Source organism: Achroia grisella, unplaced genomic scaffold (assembly GCF_030625045.1).
Source record: "Achroia grisella isolate CSIRO2021 unplaced genomic scaffold, CSIRO_AGI_Agris_v1 utg1470, whole genome shotgun sequence".
NCBI lineage: Eukaryota > Metazoa > Arthropoda > Insecta > Lepidoptera > Pyralidae > Achroia > Achroia grisella.
The window spans coordinates 1-20,625 of record NW_026712639.1 but is presented as its reverse complement, the minus strand read 5'-3'; the positions used below and the strand labels follow the sequence as shown (position 1 = coordinate 20,625).

Genomic DNA, 20,625 nt, shown 5'->3' with positions numbered 1-20,625 from the left:
TAATATATAATATTTGCAACCATTCTCATTGTACCTACGAAATATGACTGTCATCTTAAAAAAAATCTTATTTTTAACTTTCAGACCTCTTTGTCAATTCAGACTTGATAACTGTGTTGTACAGGCGACAAAATAATCACCATTTTATAGAAAGGCTAGCTGTTCCCGCGACTTCGTCCGCGTGGAATTTTATTTTAGTTTTCTAGAATAAAAGTAGCCTAAGTTTACTCCCTATCATATCAGCTACCTACGAAAAAAGTCCCGTCAAAATTGGTCCAGCCATTGAAGAGATTAGCCTGAACCAACAGACCGACAGTCAGACAGACAAAAATTGTAAAAAAATATTATTTTGGTGTATGTACGGAACTTACACCAAAATAACATTTTTAAAAATAAAAATAACAATTTATATCTATATGCATGTAGTAAAAAACGATTATATGAATATTACAAACAGACACTCCGATTTTATTTATATGTATAGATTTGATTGTTACAATAAATAAAATAATTTATAAATGTTAGTAATGTTTTTGAAGAAAATATCTAACTTAAAATTCATAGCGCTGACAATGTTATCTGATTGAACAGGGATTAAGTGCGTAGCGGTTTCTATGTTGATTGTCGCATGCCTAAACCTTTAAATACATATTGTATTAATTAGATTTACATTAATAAATCTAATTAATACAATATTCATTTAAAAGAGCAACACACAAATTTTATGCTCATTCTTCTTGTTTTGAATCTGCATACCGAATGAGCGGTAGAATCAAAGAAAATGACTATTCAAGTTAGTTTATTTGAATAAAGATTATTTCTATTTCTACCAACTTACTTTCAAAAAACACGATACTGCAACATCTCCACACATAAAGACGAACATAAGGAGAAATGCAATAGCATAGTTTTTGTACGCTCCCTCACTGAACAGGTCTATAAGAGCTCCTGTTGTTAATGAGAATATACCAAAACCAACGGAGCCCCATAGTCTTTGTTTACCATAATGTGAAATCTTGTCACCTGAGAACAAAATGATATGATCATTATCATTACATAGTATAAAATAAATTCACTGTCTGTTTCGGAGGAGGTGGTGTAATATTGTGACATAAAAAATTATATATAAGCAATAATAATCTCAGGACAATTCATACAGCGCCATCTAGACCCAAGTGAAACTAGCTAAACCTTGTGTTATGGGCACTAGACAGCTGATACAAATACATAGGTTTTTTGTCGTAAATACATATATAGTATACATAGAAAACAGCCAGACAGTTACAAACTATCATATTCACGAATACAAATGTTTGTGCCGTGTGAGGAATCGAACCGGCGACGAAGTTTGGCGGTGTGTCATACCGCTAGATCATCGAGGCCGGCGAGGTGTAGTCACTTACCGTCACGTGAGCCGCAAGCTCATTTGTGCTTATACTAAAAAATGAAAAGTGTAATTACCTAGTAAATGGAAACATATTGCATCAGCAAATGTGACTACAACCGCCTGTCCAATCCAACTCGTGATCATCAACATGAAGAACAGCCAGAACTCCTTCGTGTATTCTGTACTATCATTATTATCGGATGCCGCATCGAAAATTTCATTTAACTGAAATTGAGAAAATTATCATAAAATAGTTGTTTATTCACTTACATCTATATCTGAATCTGCCAGAAAAAAAAATCAAATGTGTTATAAAATATTTTCTTTGTTAAAAAAAGCTTATTACAAAATTGAAGTATTTTTTTTTATCAATATAGGGTTTGCATTTGATTCAGCAAAAGAAGAATGAGCAAGAAACTTGTGTGTTGCTCTTTTTAAAAGATGTTTTTTTTCTACCACTCATTCAGAATGCAGATTCAGCACAAGAAGAATAAGCAAGAAACTTGTGTGTTGGTCTATTTAATAGATGCTTTTTTATATAAATAATTACGGTATAACAAGTAAGAGGTAAGACCAAGCTCTTACCTCATCTAATGGTAAATGATGGTAAGACCTAGGATGTAGCTCGCTTACCCAGATATATCTATTCACCATAAACTTGAAGAATCCGGAGTTGTATATCTCCGGGAACACAAAAGCTGGAAGTGTGTTCCACTCTTTGGCAGTGCATATTAGGAATGATGGAATGGATTTATAAATGTATAAAATAAATATTCTGCCAGCCAGTGCTGCCTCTTTGGTCATTATTGTATTACCGTAAGTTATAATAATAATAATCTAAGGACAATTCACACAGCGCCATCTAGACTATTCTAGACCCAAGTTAAGCTAGCTAAAGCTTGTGTTACGGGTACTAGATAACTGATACAAATACATAGATATTTTTTTTTGTAAATAAATACATATTATACATAGAAAACACCCAGACCGATACAAACAATCATACTCATGAATACAAATGTTGGTGCCGTGCGAGGAATCGAACCCGCGACCATCGGTCGTAAAGCGGTGTGCTGGACCGCTAGACCACTTAGGTCGTCATAAATTATACATACCAGACTATTGTTACAGTTAATTTCACAAGACGCGTGGAATAGTTCATATTCTAGTTGATATATCGCCTTTGATTTACAGATGGGGTAGTGAATTGAACCTGTAAACAATAAACAGGGGATGGTAATATAAAAAAAATAAACTAGCTTTATACCGCGACTTCGTCCGCGCGGAATATAACTTTATTTTTCTAAAATAAAAGTACGTTACCTACGTTATTCCTTATTACATTAGCTACCTGCCTATAAAAGTTCCATCAAAATAGGTGCAGCCATTTCAGAGATTAGCCGGAATAAACAGACAGACAAAAATGGTAAAAAATGTTATTTCGTGTATGTAGTTAGTTAGTGTATGTACCATATTTATATTGTAGTAAAAACGGTTATTAAATACTATAATATATTACAAACAGACACTCCAATTTTATTTATATGTATAGATGTACTAACCATCTGGTAATGTTATGTGATTAAGTTGAACATAGAAACATTCGCCTATAATGATGGCGGTAGATGGCAGCACGGTGCCCGTGAAGGTTAAATTGGTCGGGAAACTTTCACCAGACCTCATTTTCGGCTGGCAACTCCTGGCTACATCCGCTTGCCAACTGTCGCATAACTCCATGAGCTGCCACGGTTGTACCAACTCGCAGGACGCCTGTATTAACAAAATATAATTATTTTTGTGATGAGACTGCGTTCCGAATGAGTGGTAAAACAAAATTGATTCATTTGTTGTTTCCCTCAGGAGTATCACGGTTATATTTCTTCCATGTCTATAACAGTACGTAAGGACAATGGCTGTATGGGCTGAGTCCTTTTGCCTTTCCCTAAAAAGGGAAAAACCGAACCAAAAAAAAAAAGTACGTAAGGAGGGTACATATACATACTGTTATATATTTATTTGTATCAATATAAAAATACCTACCGCATATATCACGGGAAGTGTTCTGAAGAATTGTTCGGATTAATACCAGCTGCTGAGTTTCACCACCGTACCACCCGCCAGTAACTAAAATACCATCCTGATCATCTACTAGAAACTTTTTGCGCACAACCACATTGTGGTATCACCTTCCAGCAATGGTATTTCCGAACCGATACGATATTGAAACCTTCAAGAAAAGAGCTTATTCCTTTTTGTTCAAAATCTACCCTGTACCATCGTTAGCACAGATTATTATATTAGAGTCCGTTAGTTTGTGTTCCCGCGGTTTCTGTTCCCCTCCCTTATCTACAGTACTGAACTGACCGTACAGCGGCCATGACGCGAGCGCGCATTGTGTTGTGAATTAAAATAAATTAGAACCGTGTTAAACCTACTGTGAAACTGGAAAGCTAGCGAAGATATCTTCGAGACCCTGAAGCCCAAGAAATCCGCAGAACCATACAGGTACGTGACAGACGCTTCCACACATATTTTTCCCTATATATATACATAGTACTTTCCCTAACATTTTGGTAGCAGAGAGTATTTTCCCTAAAGGACGACAACGTACTTGCTATACCATTGGTGTTGCGGGTGCTCATGGGCGGCGGTAATCACTTACCATCGGGTGAGCCACATGCTCGATTGATCCCTGAAGTATAAAAAAAACATTTACCGTGCATTCGCTCTCCATGTCGTTGCTCAACACTGTCAGCTGCGCTGTATCGTTGGTGCAGTAACGATAATTGAGGGTGCTGTCCAAACATATCATATCTGTTTTATGATATCCCAATACTCCGGATAACATATCGTTTGTGCAGTTGAGAGTGCATGGATGGCTGATGTTTACAAAACCTCCGCCCGTTCGACATTGCGGGTTGTACTTGTAACCTGCAAATAGTTATTAAATACATATAAATATGTAAATATATATGTACCCGCAACTTCGTGGCGTGGAATTTAACAAAAAAAAGTTAATTACCTACTGAATTTTTCTAAAATATGAGTAGCCTATGTTACTCCTTATTACATCAGCTGCCAATAAATTCCCGTCACAATCGATCCAACCATTTCAGAGATTAGCCGGAACAAACAAACAGACAGACAGAAAGACAAAATTTTTAAAAAATGTTATTTTGGTGTATATACCGTATTTATATTCATATGCATGTAGTATGTTTTTTTTTATACTACTATTGTTGCAAACAAGCATACGGCCCATCTCATGGTAAATGGTTACCGTAGCCTATGAACGCCTGAAACACCAGGGGTATCACTTGCGCGTTGCCGACCCTAAAATGTATGTATGTTTATATCAAAATTACAAACAGACACTCTAATTTGATTTATATGTATAGTTTATAATAACTAGACTTATCTGTGTGTTGTTTACACCAGGTCTCATGTTGAGCGGAGCGCGTTTATTCTTAAAAACTCGAACTACCGATCGAAACTCGAACGACCGATCGGACTTTTTTTTTAATGGTAAACGATGGAGTACAGGTCGACCTTCGATGACAATTTGGTGTCGCTCGGACGAGTATCGTCGTTATAAAGAGTGTAATACTGATCTATAAGATCACTCCGCTTAAATGTTTCTTACGGCGTCAAGTTGGTTTAAGATTGGCCATCATTTGGGAGAAGGGGCTTGTTAGTAACGTGGATTAATGATCTCATTACTAGCAATGTACCATATCATTGACCTCTACGCGGAATACATCAGAGGAAGTATTAAAGTGGCACCGATGTCGGAGAGGTTAAAGAGTAATCGTCTATCGTGGTATGGGCATGTAATGCGTAGGAATGAAAATCATATCCTAAGGACGGTGTTACATATGAATGTGGATGGTTATAAGAGTAGAGGAAGACCGAAAAAGAGATGGATGGACTGTGTGAAAGATGATATGGTGAGAAAGGGAGTAAACAACGAGATGACTGCGAACAGAGATGAATGGAAGAGAACGACATATTACGCCGACCACAAATAAATGGCATAAGGAAGAAGCAGATGATTGACCTCCACGCGGATCTCCCTGGAAACCATCGTGATAAATTCTTTGTGACTTTGTCCCGATGAGCTAACTGATCTGGCCTTATGCTCATCTTATCATCCTCCACTGGCGCCCCGCCAGCGTAAACCGTTAGCGCAGGCGGGTGCAGCATTCCACTATCATTCTCTAAAAAATATTATACATAAGCTTCTTGCTCATTCTTCTTATGATGAGACAGCTTTCCGAATGAGTGGTAAAATAAAAAAATGTGACTATTCAAAAGTGCTTATATTAAGTTTATTTGAATAAAGATTATTTCTATTTCTATAACGCGGGTATACGATTGTCGATGTACGGTTGGATGGATTTTTGTTACATTATCATTCATAAAAAAAAATAGGCCATCATTTGATAGTAATAAATATCTTAATCCAACTTAGAATAAAAAATATCGTATCACATTATTTGCTATTAATCTTAAATTACTGAATTGATTTTGATGAAATTATAATTGTATATTCGGTGGGTTAATAGGTTGTTATGTATTTTTTATACCCCTAAACATATTTTATTGACTTATTTTATTTTTGTGTTTCCCAAAGCTAGAGTGAAACTTATTTCTTAAACTGTTGATTAAATACAACATTCAAAGTTTATAAAAATATTAATAAATATGACATTCAAAGTTTGTAAAAACTTTAACCCTTAAATATGTCAAATTAAAAAGAGACTGAGAGTTTGAAATTCCTATTTACTTAAGCTGGAACGACGAAACTTATTTCCTGCCTTTTTTGGGTTAGATTATTAAATATTTTATGTTATCCAAACTTACTATTCCACGAGGGCACAGCTAGTATAGCAACATAGCTAATAATCCGCGAATATAACAATCCTTTGCCCTCAATTATAGATGTATAGAGGTACACGAATATAGCAAGAGATTACTAGAAAAATTGTGCAGTAACAAATGAATGACACGGCAATTAGTATATAGAGAAAACATAACATTTATAATTAATAGCGATACGATAAGAGATTGCTATTCATATTTTATATTTCAAACTAGTTGATGCAACGACCGCGATTAATTTTTAAATTTAGGAAATAGTAAATAATCTTTTTTCAGATAAACTCATTACAAGCACTTTTGAATAGTCATATTTTTGATTCTACCACTCTTTCGGAATGCAGATTCATCACAAGAAGAATGAGCCAGAAACATCCATCCACATGTTGCTCTTTTGAATAGATGTTTTTTTTATTTAAATAATTACACAATAACAAGTAAGACGCATGCGATAATCAACATAGAAACCGCTACGCACTCATTTTAGTGCCATCAGATAATATTGTCAGCGCTATGGATTTTAAGTTAGATATTTTCTTCAAAAACATTATTACCATTATTTTTCGGTATTCAAAAGTCCTATAACAATCTCAAATCTATACATATAAATAAAATTGGAGTGTCTTCTCTGCTCCTATTGATCGTAGCGTAATTAAAAGTATACTATAACCTGCTCCTATTGATCATAGCGTGATGAAAAGTATACTATAACCTGCTCCTATTGATCGTAGCGTGATGAAAAGTATACTATAACCTGCTCCTATTGATCGTAGCGTGATGAAAAGTATACTATAACGGGCTCCTATTGATCGTAGCGTGATGAAAAGTATACTATAACCTGCTCCTATTGATCGTAGCGTGATGAAAAGTATACTATAACCTGCTCCAATTGATCGTAGCGTGATGAAAAGTATACTATAACCTGCTCCTATTGATCGTAGCGTGATGAAAAGTATACTCAAACTTGGGAGAATAGAGTGATCTCCAGTATATGGTGAAGCATAGTAGAGATACATATATGGTAGCGAAAAAACACATTACGCCGACCAAGAAAATGATAAGGAAGAAGCAGATGAAGTTAATCTAATGTGATAAGTCTCACCGTCTAAAATGACGTCATTAGTCGCAATGTTGGCACATTCTCCTTGAACCGTGATATTACCCACATGTGAGGAGTATCTTAAATTGTTGGTGCCACTGTAACAGTACTCTGGTATGTGCCAATGTTCGCATACAGTCTGCCACATCTTCGGAGACGACATGTCGCAGTTCATCTGAAGAAAATAAACATTATAGACACTTGTAGGAATGATATTCCTCATATTTTGATGTTGGCAATGTAAATAATATGGCGTTTAAAGAAATTTTGTTTCTCAATTGAATCTGTATACTGAACTGAACGGTAGAAAAAATGGTTAATATAAAAAATTTTGCGTTCATAAACGGCTAAAATGTCCTAGATGTATAAAGAATTTGATTAGAAATGGAAATAATCTTTATTCAAATAAGTTTAATATAAACTTTTGAAGTAATATTTTATTCGGCTTCAGTGGTCTCGTGGTATAGCATGCCGCTTTACTATCCGATGGTCGCGGGTTGGATTCCTAGCGCGGTACAAACATTTGTATTCATGAGTGTGATTGTTTGTATCGGTCTGGGTGTTTACTATGTATAATATATATGTATTTACGAAAAAAAATATATCTATGTATTTGTATCAGTTAGCTAGTACCCGTAACACAAGCTTTAGTTAGCTTAACTTGGGTCTAGATGGCGCTGTGTGAATTGTCCTGAGATTATTATTATCATATTTATTATCATATTCTATCACTCATTCTGAACGCTGATGCACCATCAGAAAAAAGAGCAGAAAACTTGTATGTTGCTTTGTTAAATAAATACACATTAACAAGTAAGAGGCAGGTGACAATCAACACAGAATCTGTGTGGACATAAAGGGTGATAAAAGGGCTTAGGTGCCTCAACAGCGCTGTCAAATACGAGTATATCCCGCAGCATCCAATACTTACCTCACATAATGCAGTCTCATTTTGTTTGCTCAGTGTATTAACCTTGCACTCATCTATAGACCCTCCTTCCTGACAACTCTTCAGAACTGTGACACCATCTCCACAATCCAGCTGGACAGTGGTAGCAGTTCGACTCCCCGGTATGAAGTATATAGCCGAGAAACTTACTATCGTTATTATTTGGAATATAATAAAAACTGGTTTTTGTATTTTGTATCTGAAAAGAAAAATATAAATGTACTTTTGTCGGCCTCGGTGGTCTAGTGGTTTATGACACCGCTTTACTTCTGTTGGTCCGCGGATTCAATTCCTCACACAGTACATTTGTATTCATAGGTATAATTGTTTGTATCGGTCTGGGTGTTTTCTATGTTATATTATGTATGTATTTATAAAAAAAAATAAGTATTTATATCAGTTGTCTAATAACCATTACACAAGTTCTGCTTACCGTGGGATAAGATGGCACTATGTTAATTGTCCAGGGTTATTTATTCACTTAAACTTCTAGCTAACATGATGATACATCCATTAAACCCTTCATCCCTCCTTTCAACCCCTTACAACCCTTTTTTGGCATTCAAAAGTAGCCTATATTCATTCTCAGGGTCTAAACTATATGTGTACCAAATTTAATTCAAATCGATTCAGTAATTTTGGCGTGAAACCCTGAGAAACAGACACTTGCGCCTTTATAATATTATTAAAGATTGCAGTAGGTTTTAATATCCATTCTTTTTAGTCTACTGTAGACTAACTTTACAAATAAGAAAAAACGTTCCTAAATTTATAAAGAAAAATAAACAGCGTGCGAAACCGTAGAATACGGTAAAATATTACCGTATTTTACGGTTTTATATGATTACACTACGTATATTATTATTGTCTGTATATGCATATATATTTTTATAGTTCTCTAATCAACTTAGCAATTGTTACTATGATAAACGAGGTGATGTGTGATATGATCCAATTACATTACATATCTGTATTTAATAGACTGAAAACAGCTATGAGTACATATAACATAGCCCATATTAAAGCATTATGTTGATCAGGGCTGACCAACCTTTTTAAACAATGGGCCAATTCAAATTTATTTTGGCGGGCCGCACTGTCTATTTGTATGAACTTTTTTTAACAACGGGCGAATGAAATTTTTTTTTGCGGGACGCACGTTATATGTCGGTTACATGCGGAAGTTATCGTAAACACAACTTGAACCCACAAACATTGTTTTGCCATATAAATTAAAATTGCTATTAAAAAATAAGTGTTTATGATGGAATGCTGAAAATTTAGGGTCGTACGTAATTTTTAACACCATATTATAAGAAAATAAAAATAATGTTAGGGTTGGACAACCCTTATCACTTATGGATATAAAAATAGATAGCCGATTCTCAGACCTACTGAATATGCACATAAAACTTCATAAAAATCAGTCAAGCCGTTTCGGAGGCGTATGGTAACTAACTTAGTTACACGAGAATTATATATAATAAGATTCAATTAAAAATATAAAATAGTAAAGTTTCCGTATTTTAATACAAATGTTCATATGGTATGTTTGTACAAGAAGCTGACAAGTCAGAAACGAGTCACAAAAAATTGTTTCGGTTTACTATACCATCATTTTGTTATAATTAATTTTATTTATTAACAATACATTGATACGAGGAAGTAGATTAAATAAATTCAATTATAAAAATGCTGTGCGGGCCGCATAGACATGTTTTACGTGCCGCAAGCGGACCGCGGGCCGCGTGTTGATCATCCATGACGTAGATTAAGATAAGTACCAAATTGTGAATCGTTTATCAAATAATAAATTGTACAATATAATGGAATTATTATTATCTATGCAAATGTTAATTATTATTATATACATAAATACCTTTTTCGGCTACGAAATACATATGGTTATTGCATACATTTGGTTGCTACGAAATACATTTACAAATATGCATTTGGCACTTTTTGTTGAATAATATGTATTTAATTTATTTATTTCACTAGCTGTCCCCAGAAATTGATAGCCTATGAGTTATTTTGATGTATAAGCTATAGCATTGTAAAGTGAAATTAAAATCAATTCTGTAGTTGTTGCGTGAAAGAGTAACAAACATCCATCCATACTCACAAACTTTCGAGTTTATCATATTAGTAAGATCAATATTATATAAAATCGTAGACAATGCTAGCTTCTGTTATGGACACTAGACAACTGATAGGAATATTGTAGAAAATTTCTTTTGTAAATACATAATATATATAGAAAACACCCAGTCTGATACAAACAATCATACTCATAAATACAAATATATGCATCATGTGAGGAATCGAACTTATAACCATCGTAAGGGAGGCAGTGTGCTAAAATACTAGACTACCAGGGCTATCATATAACACAACATAGTAGAAACAAGCATGATAGTAATGTGATGAAATGACATTGAAGACATTTCCTCTTCGATCGAACCCCCGGCCAATTCAAACGGGCACCGAAATTACGACGGTCAGAAATGAGGTTCGAACCCCTAACGGTGCTCTAAGACTAAGGTTCAGATGCTCCATAAATCGTCCTCGTATCGGAGTTCCATTTGTACTCGCCCCCAATCATTCCGTGAAGGTGTCAAAGCCAGCTGCGGCTAACAGCATTAGAATAGTTCAAAAAAATTATGACACTGTACTAGCCCCCATATCTTTTGGTCAAGCTATAAAGACCAACTGTGGTCAACAGCATTCGAATAGTTTAAAAAAATTATGATACTGTACTCGCTCCCTATCTTTTGGTCAAGCTATAAAGACCAACTGTGGTCAACAGCATTCCAATAGTTTAAAAAAATTATGATACTGTACTCGCTCCCTATCTTTTGGTCAAGCTATAAAGACCAACTGTGGTCAACAGCATTCGAATAGTTTAAAAAAATTATGATACTGTACTCGCTCCCTATCTTTTGGTCAAGCTATAAAGACCAACTGTGGTCAACAGCATTCGAATAGTTTAAAAAAATTATGATACTGTACTCGCTCCCTATCTTTTGGTCAAGCTATAAAGACCAACTGTGGTCAACAGCATTCGAATAGTTTAAAAAAATTATGATACTGTACTCGCTCCCTATCTTTTGGTCAAGCTATAAAGACCAACTGTGGTCAACAGCATTCGAATAGTTTAAAAAAATTATGATACTGTACTCGCTCCCTATCTTTTGGTCAAGCTATAAAGACCAACTGTGGTCAACAGCATTCGAATAGTTTAAAAAAATTATGATACTGTACTCGCTCCCTATCTTTCGGTCAAGCTGTAAAGGCCAGCTGCAGACGACAGCTTTAGAATAGTTAAAAAAAATATGATACTGTACTCGCCCCCTATCATTCGGTCAAGCTGTAAAGGCCAGCTGCAGACGACAGCTTTAGAATAGTTTGAAAAATTATGATACTGTACTCGCCCCCTATCATTCGGTGAAGCTGTAAAGACCAACTGTGGTCAATAGCATAGAACAATTCGAAAAAAATTAAATTGAGTGCACAAAAGTGCATATAATATATTTTTTAATAAACCAAATAATTAACTTACTTATCAGCAATAACACCAAATAGTGGTTTCGCTACGAGTCCAAATATAGGCAGTATTGTATATATGAGACCTACAGTTGCTGATGAAAATCCCAATTGGCGTGCATAGGTCGAAAGGTAGGGCACTAACGGAGCCGTTCCTGTAACAAAGGCAAATGGTTCAAATCAAATCAATTTTATTTGCCATAAACATAGGTTTACATTAGTTGTTATTGTAATATAATGACCCATTATGTTTTGCCTCTTTAGGCAAGCAAAATATTTTATATATTTTGCACGCCTAATGAGGCAAAACATATTGGGTTTTAATAATTAAATAATATTTAGTATTATTTAATTATTTAATAGTTGGGGCAGTAGAGTCCTCGAGTGGCGACCACGGACCGGAAGACGCAGCGTGGGAAGGCTCCAGCAAGGTGGACCGACGATTTGGTCAAGATCGCTGAAAGGCATGGGATGCGTGCAGCGCAGGACCGATCGTCGTGGAGATCTTTGGGGGAGGCCTATGTCCAGCAGTGGACGTCTTCCGGGCTGCGATGATGATGATTATTATTTAATTATTAAAACCCATTTTGTTTATTAAGGCAATTGTGGTAAATGGTTACACAGTTACATGTGTTCAGTAATAACCATTAAAGAATAGAATAGAAAAATCTTTATTCAAATAAACTTATATTTCAACACTTTTGTTGAATTTCCTGTAGAATTTAACTAAATTTTGTTAAAATAAATAATACTTGACCCGTGGAAGTTTGTCTGCATCACACTTACAGCCTAAGTATTATTCTGATGTATACGCTATATACATAAACATCGGTTCAGTAGTTTTGCATGAAACAGTAAGACAACAGTAACAATCATCCATTCATACACACACAAACTTTCTTGTTTATAACATTTGTAAGATTTCTAAAATAAAACCAGGCTAAGTTACTCCTTATAATATTAGCTATCTGTGAGTGAATTCCTGTGAAAATCAATCCAGCTGTTTCAGAGATTAGCAAGAGCAGACAACACAAAAATTTTTTAATTATATTTTTGGTGTAAGTACGACATATAGTTTCATAAAGTATAGTTATATAGTTTCTTTAATAAATTCAAAACATGTGTTAAAACATATTTATTGAGCAAAGCCTATTACTCACTAAATGATTACTTGAATGACGAACTGCATGGCAATAGTTGTTCATGCACTGGATTTTCATTTAATGTTAGACATAGACTACCTACTACCTACTTATATAAATATACATTGTATATAAACTGGCTTTTAAAAGAAAAAGTAATTCAATTGAGTTTCTTGCCAGTTCTTCTTCAATCTATATACCAAACTGGACGTTAGGGAAAAAATTAAAATAATAATGTAAAAATTTTATGTTCATAAGCGCTAAAATGTCCTACATGAATAAATTAATTTTGAATCATATGCATTTAGTGGAAACCTGTCAATATGAAATTACAAACAGACTGTCGACTGAGGTAGATGTACAAAATCATTTGTGGGATTATTGGTAAGAATTGGTGTTTAGAAATTTAACTCACCTGCATTAAATAGGAAAAAATGTAATTTAATTGGCAGTAATCTATAGTTCACTTTCATATTAAAGGATAACATTTAGCTGCAACAAAAGAAAACATATAATTTTCAATCAATTCAGTTGATGTGAAATTACAATGGTTTACATATATATAATCATATACATAATTATACATTTTATCAATACATATATATATATATATATATATAAATTTATTTTATTGATATGATAAATATTTGTATAGGTATCAATGTCATCAAGTTTATTTCGCTTATTTCTTTCCTAATATTTTTATTACTTATATATATGGCTTCATCATTAAAGAACTTAACTTAAAGAAAACTACTATTATTTTAGTCATTTTTAAACATTCTTGTTTAATATATATTATTAAAATTTGCGTCGATTAAAGAAAAGGTGTGATATATTTGAACAAGATAGTCAGACAGATCTGACTTTTTAAGAACGAGGATCTGCTCTGAGAACTGAACTGAGAGCGGCACTCTACCTGTTATATACAGATTTCTACTGTTAAATACACATCTGCTGCTATAATCCTGAAATCGTGACTGAATGCAAGATATCTAATAGGAAAAACAAAAAAAATTATAAACCAGGTCTAACTGACTGTGAGTTGGTTCTCGTGACCATGTCTAGTGCAATCTATAATAGTTTAAACATCAAGAGAAGTATATACCTTTATTTACCTTAAGAATACTCATGTTAAGACCCAGTTTGAAATATAATATTTTAACCTTATTTCTGTCACTAATATTCTTTTTACTTTTAATAAGTTTCAAAATTTATTTCTTACGCAAATCAATTATTATAATATTAGGTTGTTCAGAAAGTAATTTAGTTTTTTCCTATCTTGGGATTTAATTGTATTTTTTGCACTCAACTTCAGACTAAAGCCATATAATTTTTATATGCTTTGAGAGCTCATATAGCAAGGCGTGAAAAATTCCAATTAATTCTACGCGGTAGTTTTCATATGGAGAGGAATAAGCAGCATTTTCGACATATCATACTGTTTTACTACAAAAAGAGCAAAAATGCTGTTCAAGCCAGAAAGAAATTGACCAATGTATGTGGAGAAGGTGTGTTAACAGTACGCCAGTGCCAGAACTGGTTCACAAAATTTCGATGTCGAAGTTGCACCACCCTTGGTAAGGCCGGTTGAAGCTGATAAAGGCATTGGTTGATGCGAACCCGTGAAAATAGAAATTACTTTCCGAACAACCTAATACAATTAGTTATACACCTACAGCACACAATATGGCACACATTGACTGCTACATAAGCTGTAAATTGAGAATAACAATTTTGAGAAAACTACTTCAAATGTGCTCCTACTAATATGGTAGAGTGCACTATGGCTCATCCGTCATACTTGTGAATGGGCGCTGCTTGTGGGGACTGGTCTGTTCTTATTACGAACACTGATTAGACTTGTTCCTTTTGCAATAGCATACGCTGGTAGTCACTCTATTCTCCCAAATTTGAATTTAAATGAATATGTATTATTGTATTATACAACATTTATTTGACGAAAGATTACGAGCTGAGTTTCTTGTCAGTTCTTCTCATCTCAAAATCATTCCGAACTGATGGTAGATTTGACATATCATAAGAGTCTGTAATAGACCTACATGAATAAAGATATTTTAAAAGTGAATTTTAATTAGAAGTGATTTTCTCAAAGTTGTTTTTCCTAACTTACTGTAGATTTTCAGTGCAGCAGTACAACCATCTGTGGCATAAGCTCAGATTATGGGAGGAGAAATATTTTTCCAGTGAGCACATCTATCTAACTATATATAAAATGTCACTTTAGGCATGTGATGATTATCATTTTCCATTACGCTTCCAAGAGTTCTGCTCTTATATTAATCAGATCCAATTAAAGAGCATAGTAAAATAACTATATACTAGTTAGACACTTGGATATTGATGAATTATTTTTCATTAAAGAGTTAGATCACTGTAGCAAACAGATTCATATAAAAAAAGTATTTAAATATAATATTTAAATTATTAAAAACGCTGTACGTAGCGTTAATGCAATTTACGAATATTATAATATACATGAAACAATATTATATACGTTTTGAGTCATAATTTAAAGTTTCAAGCTAGCGAAAATATAAACTTATTTCATTCTTAAGAAACTAATAATAAAAAGGTAAGGTAAGCCTGTAGCAGTAATTATTCTAAGTGGATAATATGGCTTTAATCTCCTGTTAATACAAACCTTGTACAAAGAAAACTACCTACTTTTAAATTGCAGAAACACTTCCTTATAACAACCGTTTCTAAAATTGCCGACAAAACTGTAATTTTTCAAATGAAAATTAATATTCAATACACTTTACACTCCTAAGTAATTATAAACACTTCGGTCATTGTACTGTACAGAAAAGATTATATATTTAATACTTTATTTACAATTAAAAAATAATTCTAAAATTCTAATTTCATAACCTACTATTCAAAACATGTTCACAATTCAATAAATGTGATATGACTGACAAGAGCAGACAAGAGTGACAAGTAGCCACAAGACACGAGTTATATACTGACATTTTATACTGACAATCCAACTGATAGATACTGACGTACTGACAAGTGGACAAAGACACGAGTTATATACTGACGTTCTAATACTGACAAATAAAGTGACAGCAAATGCTGAAGTTTAAAAACTGGCAATAAGGCAAAGATATAAAATTATACTTTTTTTTCTGGAAATTGCATAAGTGTGCAAAAAAGTTTATCAACACACATTGACACTACAAATATTTAAAATTTTTATTTATTACTAAGGTTTAAATTTTAGATAGATATTATGTTGACACTAAAAAAAATATGACTTCTTTTCTATAATATAGTGAAATATACGGGGATAATATAAATAAAATTAGCAGTGAGTGTTATTTTAATTTCAATTACATTTATTATGTTCAATAAAGATTATAAGAACAAGAATTACTACCATCGTTGTTTTTTTTTGTACTGACAAGGATTTTAATCACAATCTGGGGCGGATCTACCTACGGTTTTTACGGGCTGCATTCTAGGGCCCCAGCCACCACTGAAAACAATAGGCTATATTTAGATTAAAAAAAACTATCACAAGGCTGACAACAATGAGATTAATCAACCAATGGATGTGCGCGTCTATCGAACAGAATAGGGAATTCCCTGACACTGTTTTTGGTGTGTATTTTTTTAGTTGAGTATTATCCCAGCGCCCCACTAATTCACGATACCCCTGATCACTACATGGTCTTTACAGGGGAGCCTAAACACTGCTTTTCTTTTTTATTGAAGAAATATATTCACTATTCTATAATCAGAAAACACAAATATTTGCCGCAATAGTGGCGCGAATAGCCATTAAATTAGGGCCAATAGACTAGCAGCCACATCTAGTATAAATACCCGTAGAAATACATATAAAAGTAGGATGTTTTCTGTCGATTTATTGTGGATTTACAGTAGTTGTAATAGTAGTATGTGTGAGGGAATTTCTGAGGAGCCTCTGAGAAGTTCAGAGGTTCTTCAGAACTCCCTCACTTTAATCCTTCGAACCATTTTGACACAGTTCTGTGAAGCTCTCTTAAACCGTATTACCGCCCGTAAAACCATGACTTCTTTTTAACCAATTTTATCCTTATTCAAAACAATATAAGACAAACGTATTTGGAAAAAGTACAACTGGCGCGCGCTTACCGCCTCTTCATTCTCGATCGCTGCGACAGACGACGGACATTCGAAAGGTTAACAGAGTAACTTTAGTGGTGTTCAAGTAAACAACATAAAATAATAGATAAATAAAATATATTTCTGATCAAGATAAAAACACGTTTTATACAAAAATATAGATAAGTTATATGGATACATCAATACGATGGCAGACAAGATGACATAACACACTCTCTTTTCAAATATTCAAACATACTTATATTCGTTTTTTTATGTATACTCATACTTCGATTGCAAGCCGTTCTAACAGTATGGCATAATTGTGTTATTAAAATTAAACAATCGTTAAATTTCAAATAATAATATTATATACACAAACTGACTAGTTCTAAGCTAAGTATTTTTACAATAATTTGAATTAGTCGATTATAAATGGTTTAGGATAACTTTAAAATTTATTTACAATACTAATAGAATAACTTAAGTTACAGATAATATAATCGTAATAAATATCCAGACTGCCACCGAGTTCAGCGCCAAATACTTTGCGACTAAGCCTATTTACAAAGAAAATGTTATAGTCTTTCGTTGAGAGATTCAAATATAGTTTAAGATGAATAATAACAATACCAATATTACTTTAAACTACATATTTTATAGTCATGTCGCTTCTGTAATACATCTAAATCTTATATTTCAATGTTTGAGAAATTAAAATGGAAGTTCACTATTCACAATAATACGCATAGCAACACTGACGCGATAAGAATAATAAACGTAACCAGAGTCGTAAAACTAATAAAGAAAAGAAGCGTGATTTTTGCATATTTTTTATAATTGTCAATTATTAAAAACATTTCTCTAAAAGTTAGATATACATATTGTTACTGTGTATATCGTTAGAACTACGGTTAATGTTTAAGACAGACATAAACTTATCAGTTATTAAGTAAAGTTAGGTTAAGTTAACATGTTATATTGTTTTCTATGAAATCCCTAGCATAAATTAGATTAGTAAGCCGCCCTAAAAAGCTTTTACCCCATTACTTGGGAGTTTCTACCCCTGGAGTCAATGCCTGGACAAAGGGACCCCGAGGTCCCAACCTTCAATAATCAATCACTGTGTAGTACATGTTGATTTTTATGTTTGAGTATATATTGAGCGATGACGTGTAAGACACAGAAGACGAGAGAACCGATGCCAAACCAGCGGAATGTGATCCAACCACCATAGGAGCTGTAAAGTTGACCGCCGATCATGCTTCCTATAGATGTACCCACACCTTCATACATTGCTCCCACAAATCCCTGTAATATAAAATAATGCATACAAAATAAAATGTTTTAATAAAACATCTCGATCTGTGTATTGTTAAAATCACACATGTTATGAACCCTTTTCTTTCTTTTTATCTTTTCTTTTCTCTTTATTCCACCAGCTTCACGCTAAAAAAAAGAAGTATTACACTATGTTTTTTTATACTGAACTGAAGGGAAGCTGAACCGTCGTCCGAATCCGTCTGACGGATACAACTTGACCTCGACCTCCAGGCGGTTCCCCATGGAAACAGTTGTGATAAATTCCTGGTGAATTTGTCACGATGGGCTAACTGACCTGACCTCATGTTCATCTTGTTATCTTCCACTAGTGCCACGCCAGCGTAAACTGTTAGCGCAGGTAGGTGCACCTTCTATACTAGAGTGTGTATATACAGCTGCAATAGCAAACTCCTATCAAACTTTAGACAGAAAGAGAACTATTTTTTTATACTATGATGGTGGCAAACAAGCATACGGCCCGTCTGATGGTAAACGGTTACCGTAGCCTATTGACGCCTGAAGCACCAGGAGAGTCACGTGCGCGTTGCCGACCCTTAAGAAACCTTAATATACCCTTCTTGAAAAACCCCCGCTGTAGTCTCGTGAGAAAACCACGGCAGGAAGTTCATTCCACAACCTAAGTGTACGCGGGAGGAAGCTCCTCTGAAACCGCACTGTCCGAGACCACTTAGGTTCGAGCGTGTAGGGATGAATTCCCTGTCGATGGCGAGCGGTGCGATGGTAAAAGATGGTTTCCACTCCACTGTCGAATGTCACTTGACATTGGAGTGGAAAGTGTTAATATTATAAACGCAAAAGTTTGTAAGTATGGATGGATGTTTGTTACTCTTTCACGCAAAAACTACTGAACAGATTTTGTTATATAACTTTACAGTAATGTAGCTTATACATCAGAATAACACATAGGCTATAAAATTCATGCTGATGAAACCGAGGGTATAGCTAGTGCAATAATTTGACAGATAAAATCAAATACTTTTTTTTCATACTGGCACATGAATTATAAAATAGCTTGCATGTAAATATTAATTAAAGACAACCGACAGTGTTGTTGATCTACTGATTTACCAGTCACGAGTTCGATTCCTCGCACGGTACATACATTTGTAGTCATGAGTATGATTGTTTATAACGGTCTGGGTGTTTTGTATGTACATTATGTACGTATTTAAAAAAAAATGACCTGTTGTCTAGTACCTATAACAGTTTCTAACTAGATGGCGCTAGTTAATTTTAAACTTTCGTGTTTAAGACTATATTATCCGCCCTCAAAAGTAATGAACAATTTATGTTCATCAAAGGATAAGCTACCTTACGAAGCTCCAGGTGTCTACAAAATTGACTGTAGTTGTGGTAGCTCTTATATTGGCCAAACAAAACGATCAATAGCCGAGAGAGTCAAAGAGCACATCGCAGCGGTTAAAAATCCACAACCACACAAATCAGCGATTGCCGATCATCTACTGAACGCAGGAACAAATCACTGGATTGAACTACATGCGCCTAAGGTCCTCTCTACTGATCGCCACTATTACCCACGAATGGTCCGGGAGGCGATTGAAATTAAAAAACATCCCAATTTCAACAGAGAGGATGGCTTAAAATTATCATCTGCGTGGAATCCAGTCATAAATAAATTCAAGCAAAGTTCAGTAGCATCAATAGTCAATAAGTGTACGGATACCGTGAGTGCTGTGTGTCGCGAACTTTCGTTAAACAATCTAGTGACGGTAGATGAAGAAAAAACTGCTGTCACCTATCTACATTGACATCGCTGTTACTCCAGTCAGCTCGTGACCACGGCTAGTGCAACCTAGTCGAAACGTCGAGAGAGGTAAATACCTTTATTTGCCATAAAATTATTCGTGTTAAGACCCGGTTAATAATTTAAATAGATGGCGCTATATGAATTGTCCAGGATTATTATAATTATGTTATATGTTATTATAATCGAATCATTTGTGTTTTTGTATATAATTGTATGGTTTGGTTAATTTGTTTCAGCCAGTGTCAAAGGGGCTGTTCAAGTATTACGTAAGCATTCTTTCTTTGATTTGCTTATTTTGGATGACATGGGGGTAGGGGAGTCTAGATGATGATCACATCATTGGTAGTTATTTACTTTTTCATACGAATGGCAACCCCCACACTTGTGTTTGCAAAA

At 34.3% G+C, this 20,625-nt stretch overlaps 1 protein-coding gene across 1 annotated transcript in view; it reads right to left on the bottom strand.

Annotated features, from left to right (window-relative positions):
* Positions 1 to 15,814, bottom strand: part of LOC131855712 (major facilitator superfamily domain-containing protein 6) — a 28,426-nt gene extending 12,612 nt beyond the window's left edge. Inside the window, exons 1-10 of the mRNA XM_059207012.1 lie at positions 15,690 to 15,814; positions 13,417 to 13,493; positions 11,876 to 12,014; positions 8,296 to 8,512; positions 7,368 to 7,539; positions 4,104 to 4,318; positions 2,950 to 3,157; positions 2,503 to 2,600; positions 1,462 to 1,612; positions 839 to 1,023 (exon numbers count right to left, since the gene is read on the bottom strand). Coding sequence (XP_059062995.1) covers positions 839 to 1,023; positions 1,462 to 1,612; positions 2,503 to 2,600; positions 2,950 to 3,157; positions 4,104 to 4,318; positions 7,368 to 7,539; positions 8,296 to 8,512; positions 11,876 to 12,014; positions 13,417 to 13,489 — 1,458 coding nt within the window. The 5' untranslated portion in view covers positions 13,490 to 13,493; positions 15,690 to 15,814. The remainder of the gene's footprint in view (positions 1 to 838; positions 1,024 to 1,461; positions 1,613 to 2,502; positions 2,601 to 2,949; positions 3,158 to 4,103; positions 4,319 to 7,367; positions 7,540 to 8,295; positions 8,513 to 11,875; positions 12,015 to 13,416; positions 13,494 to 15,689) is intronic.
* Between the last annotated feature and the right edge of the window lie 4,811 nt (positions 15,815 to 20,625).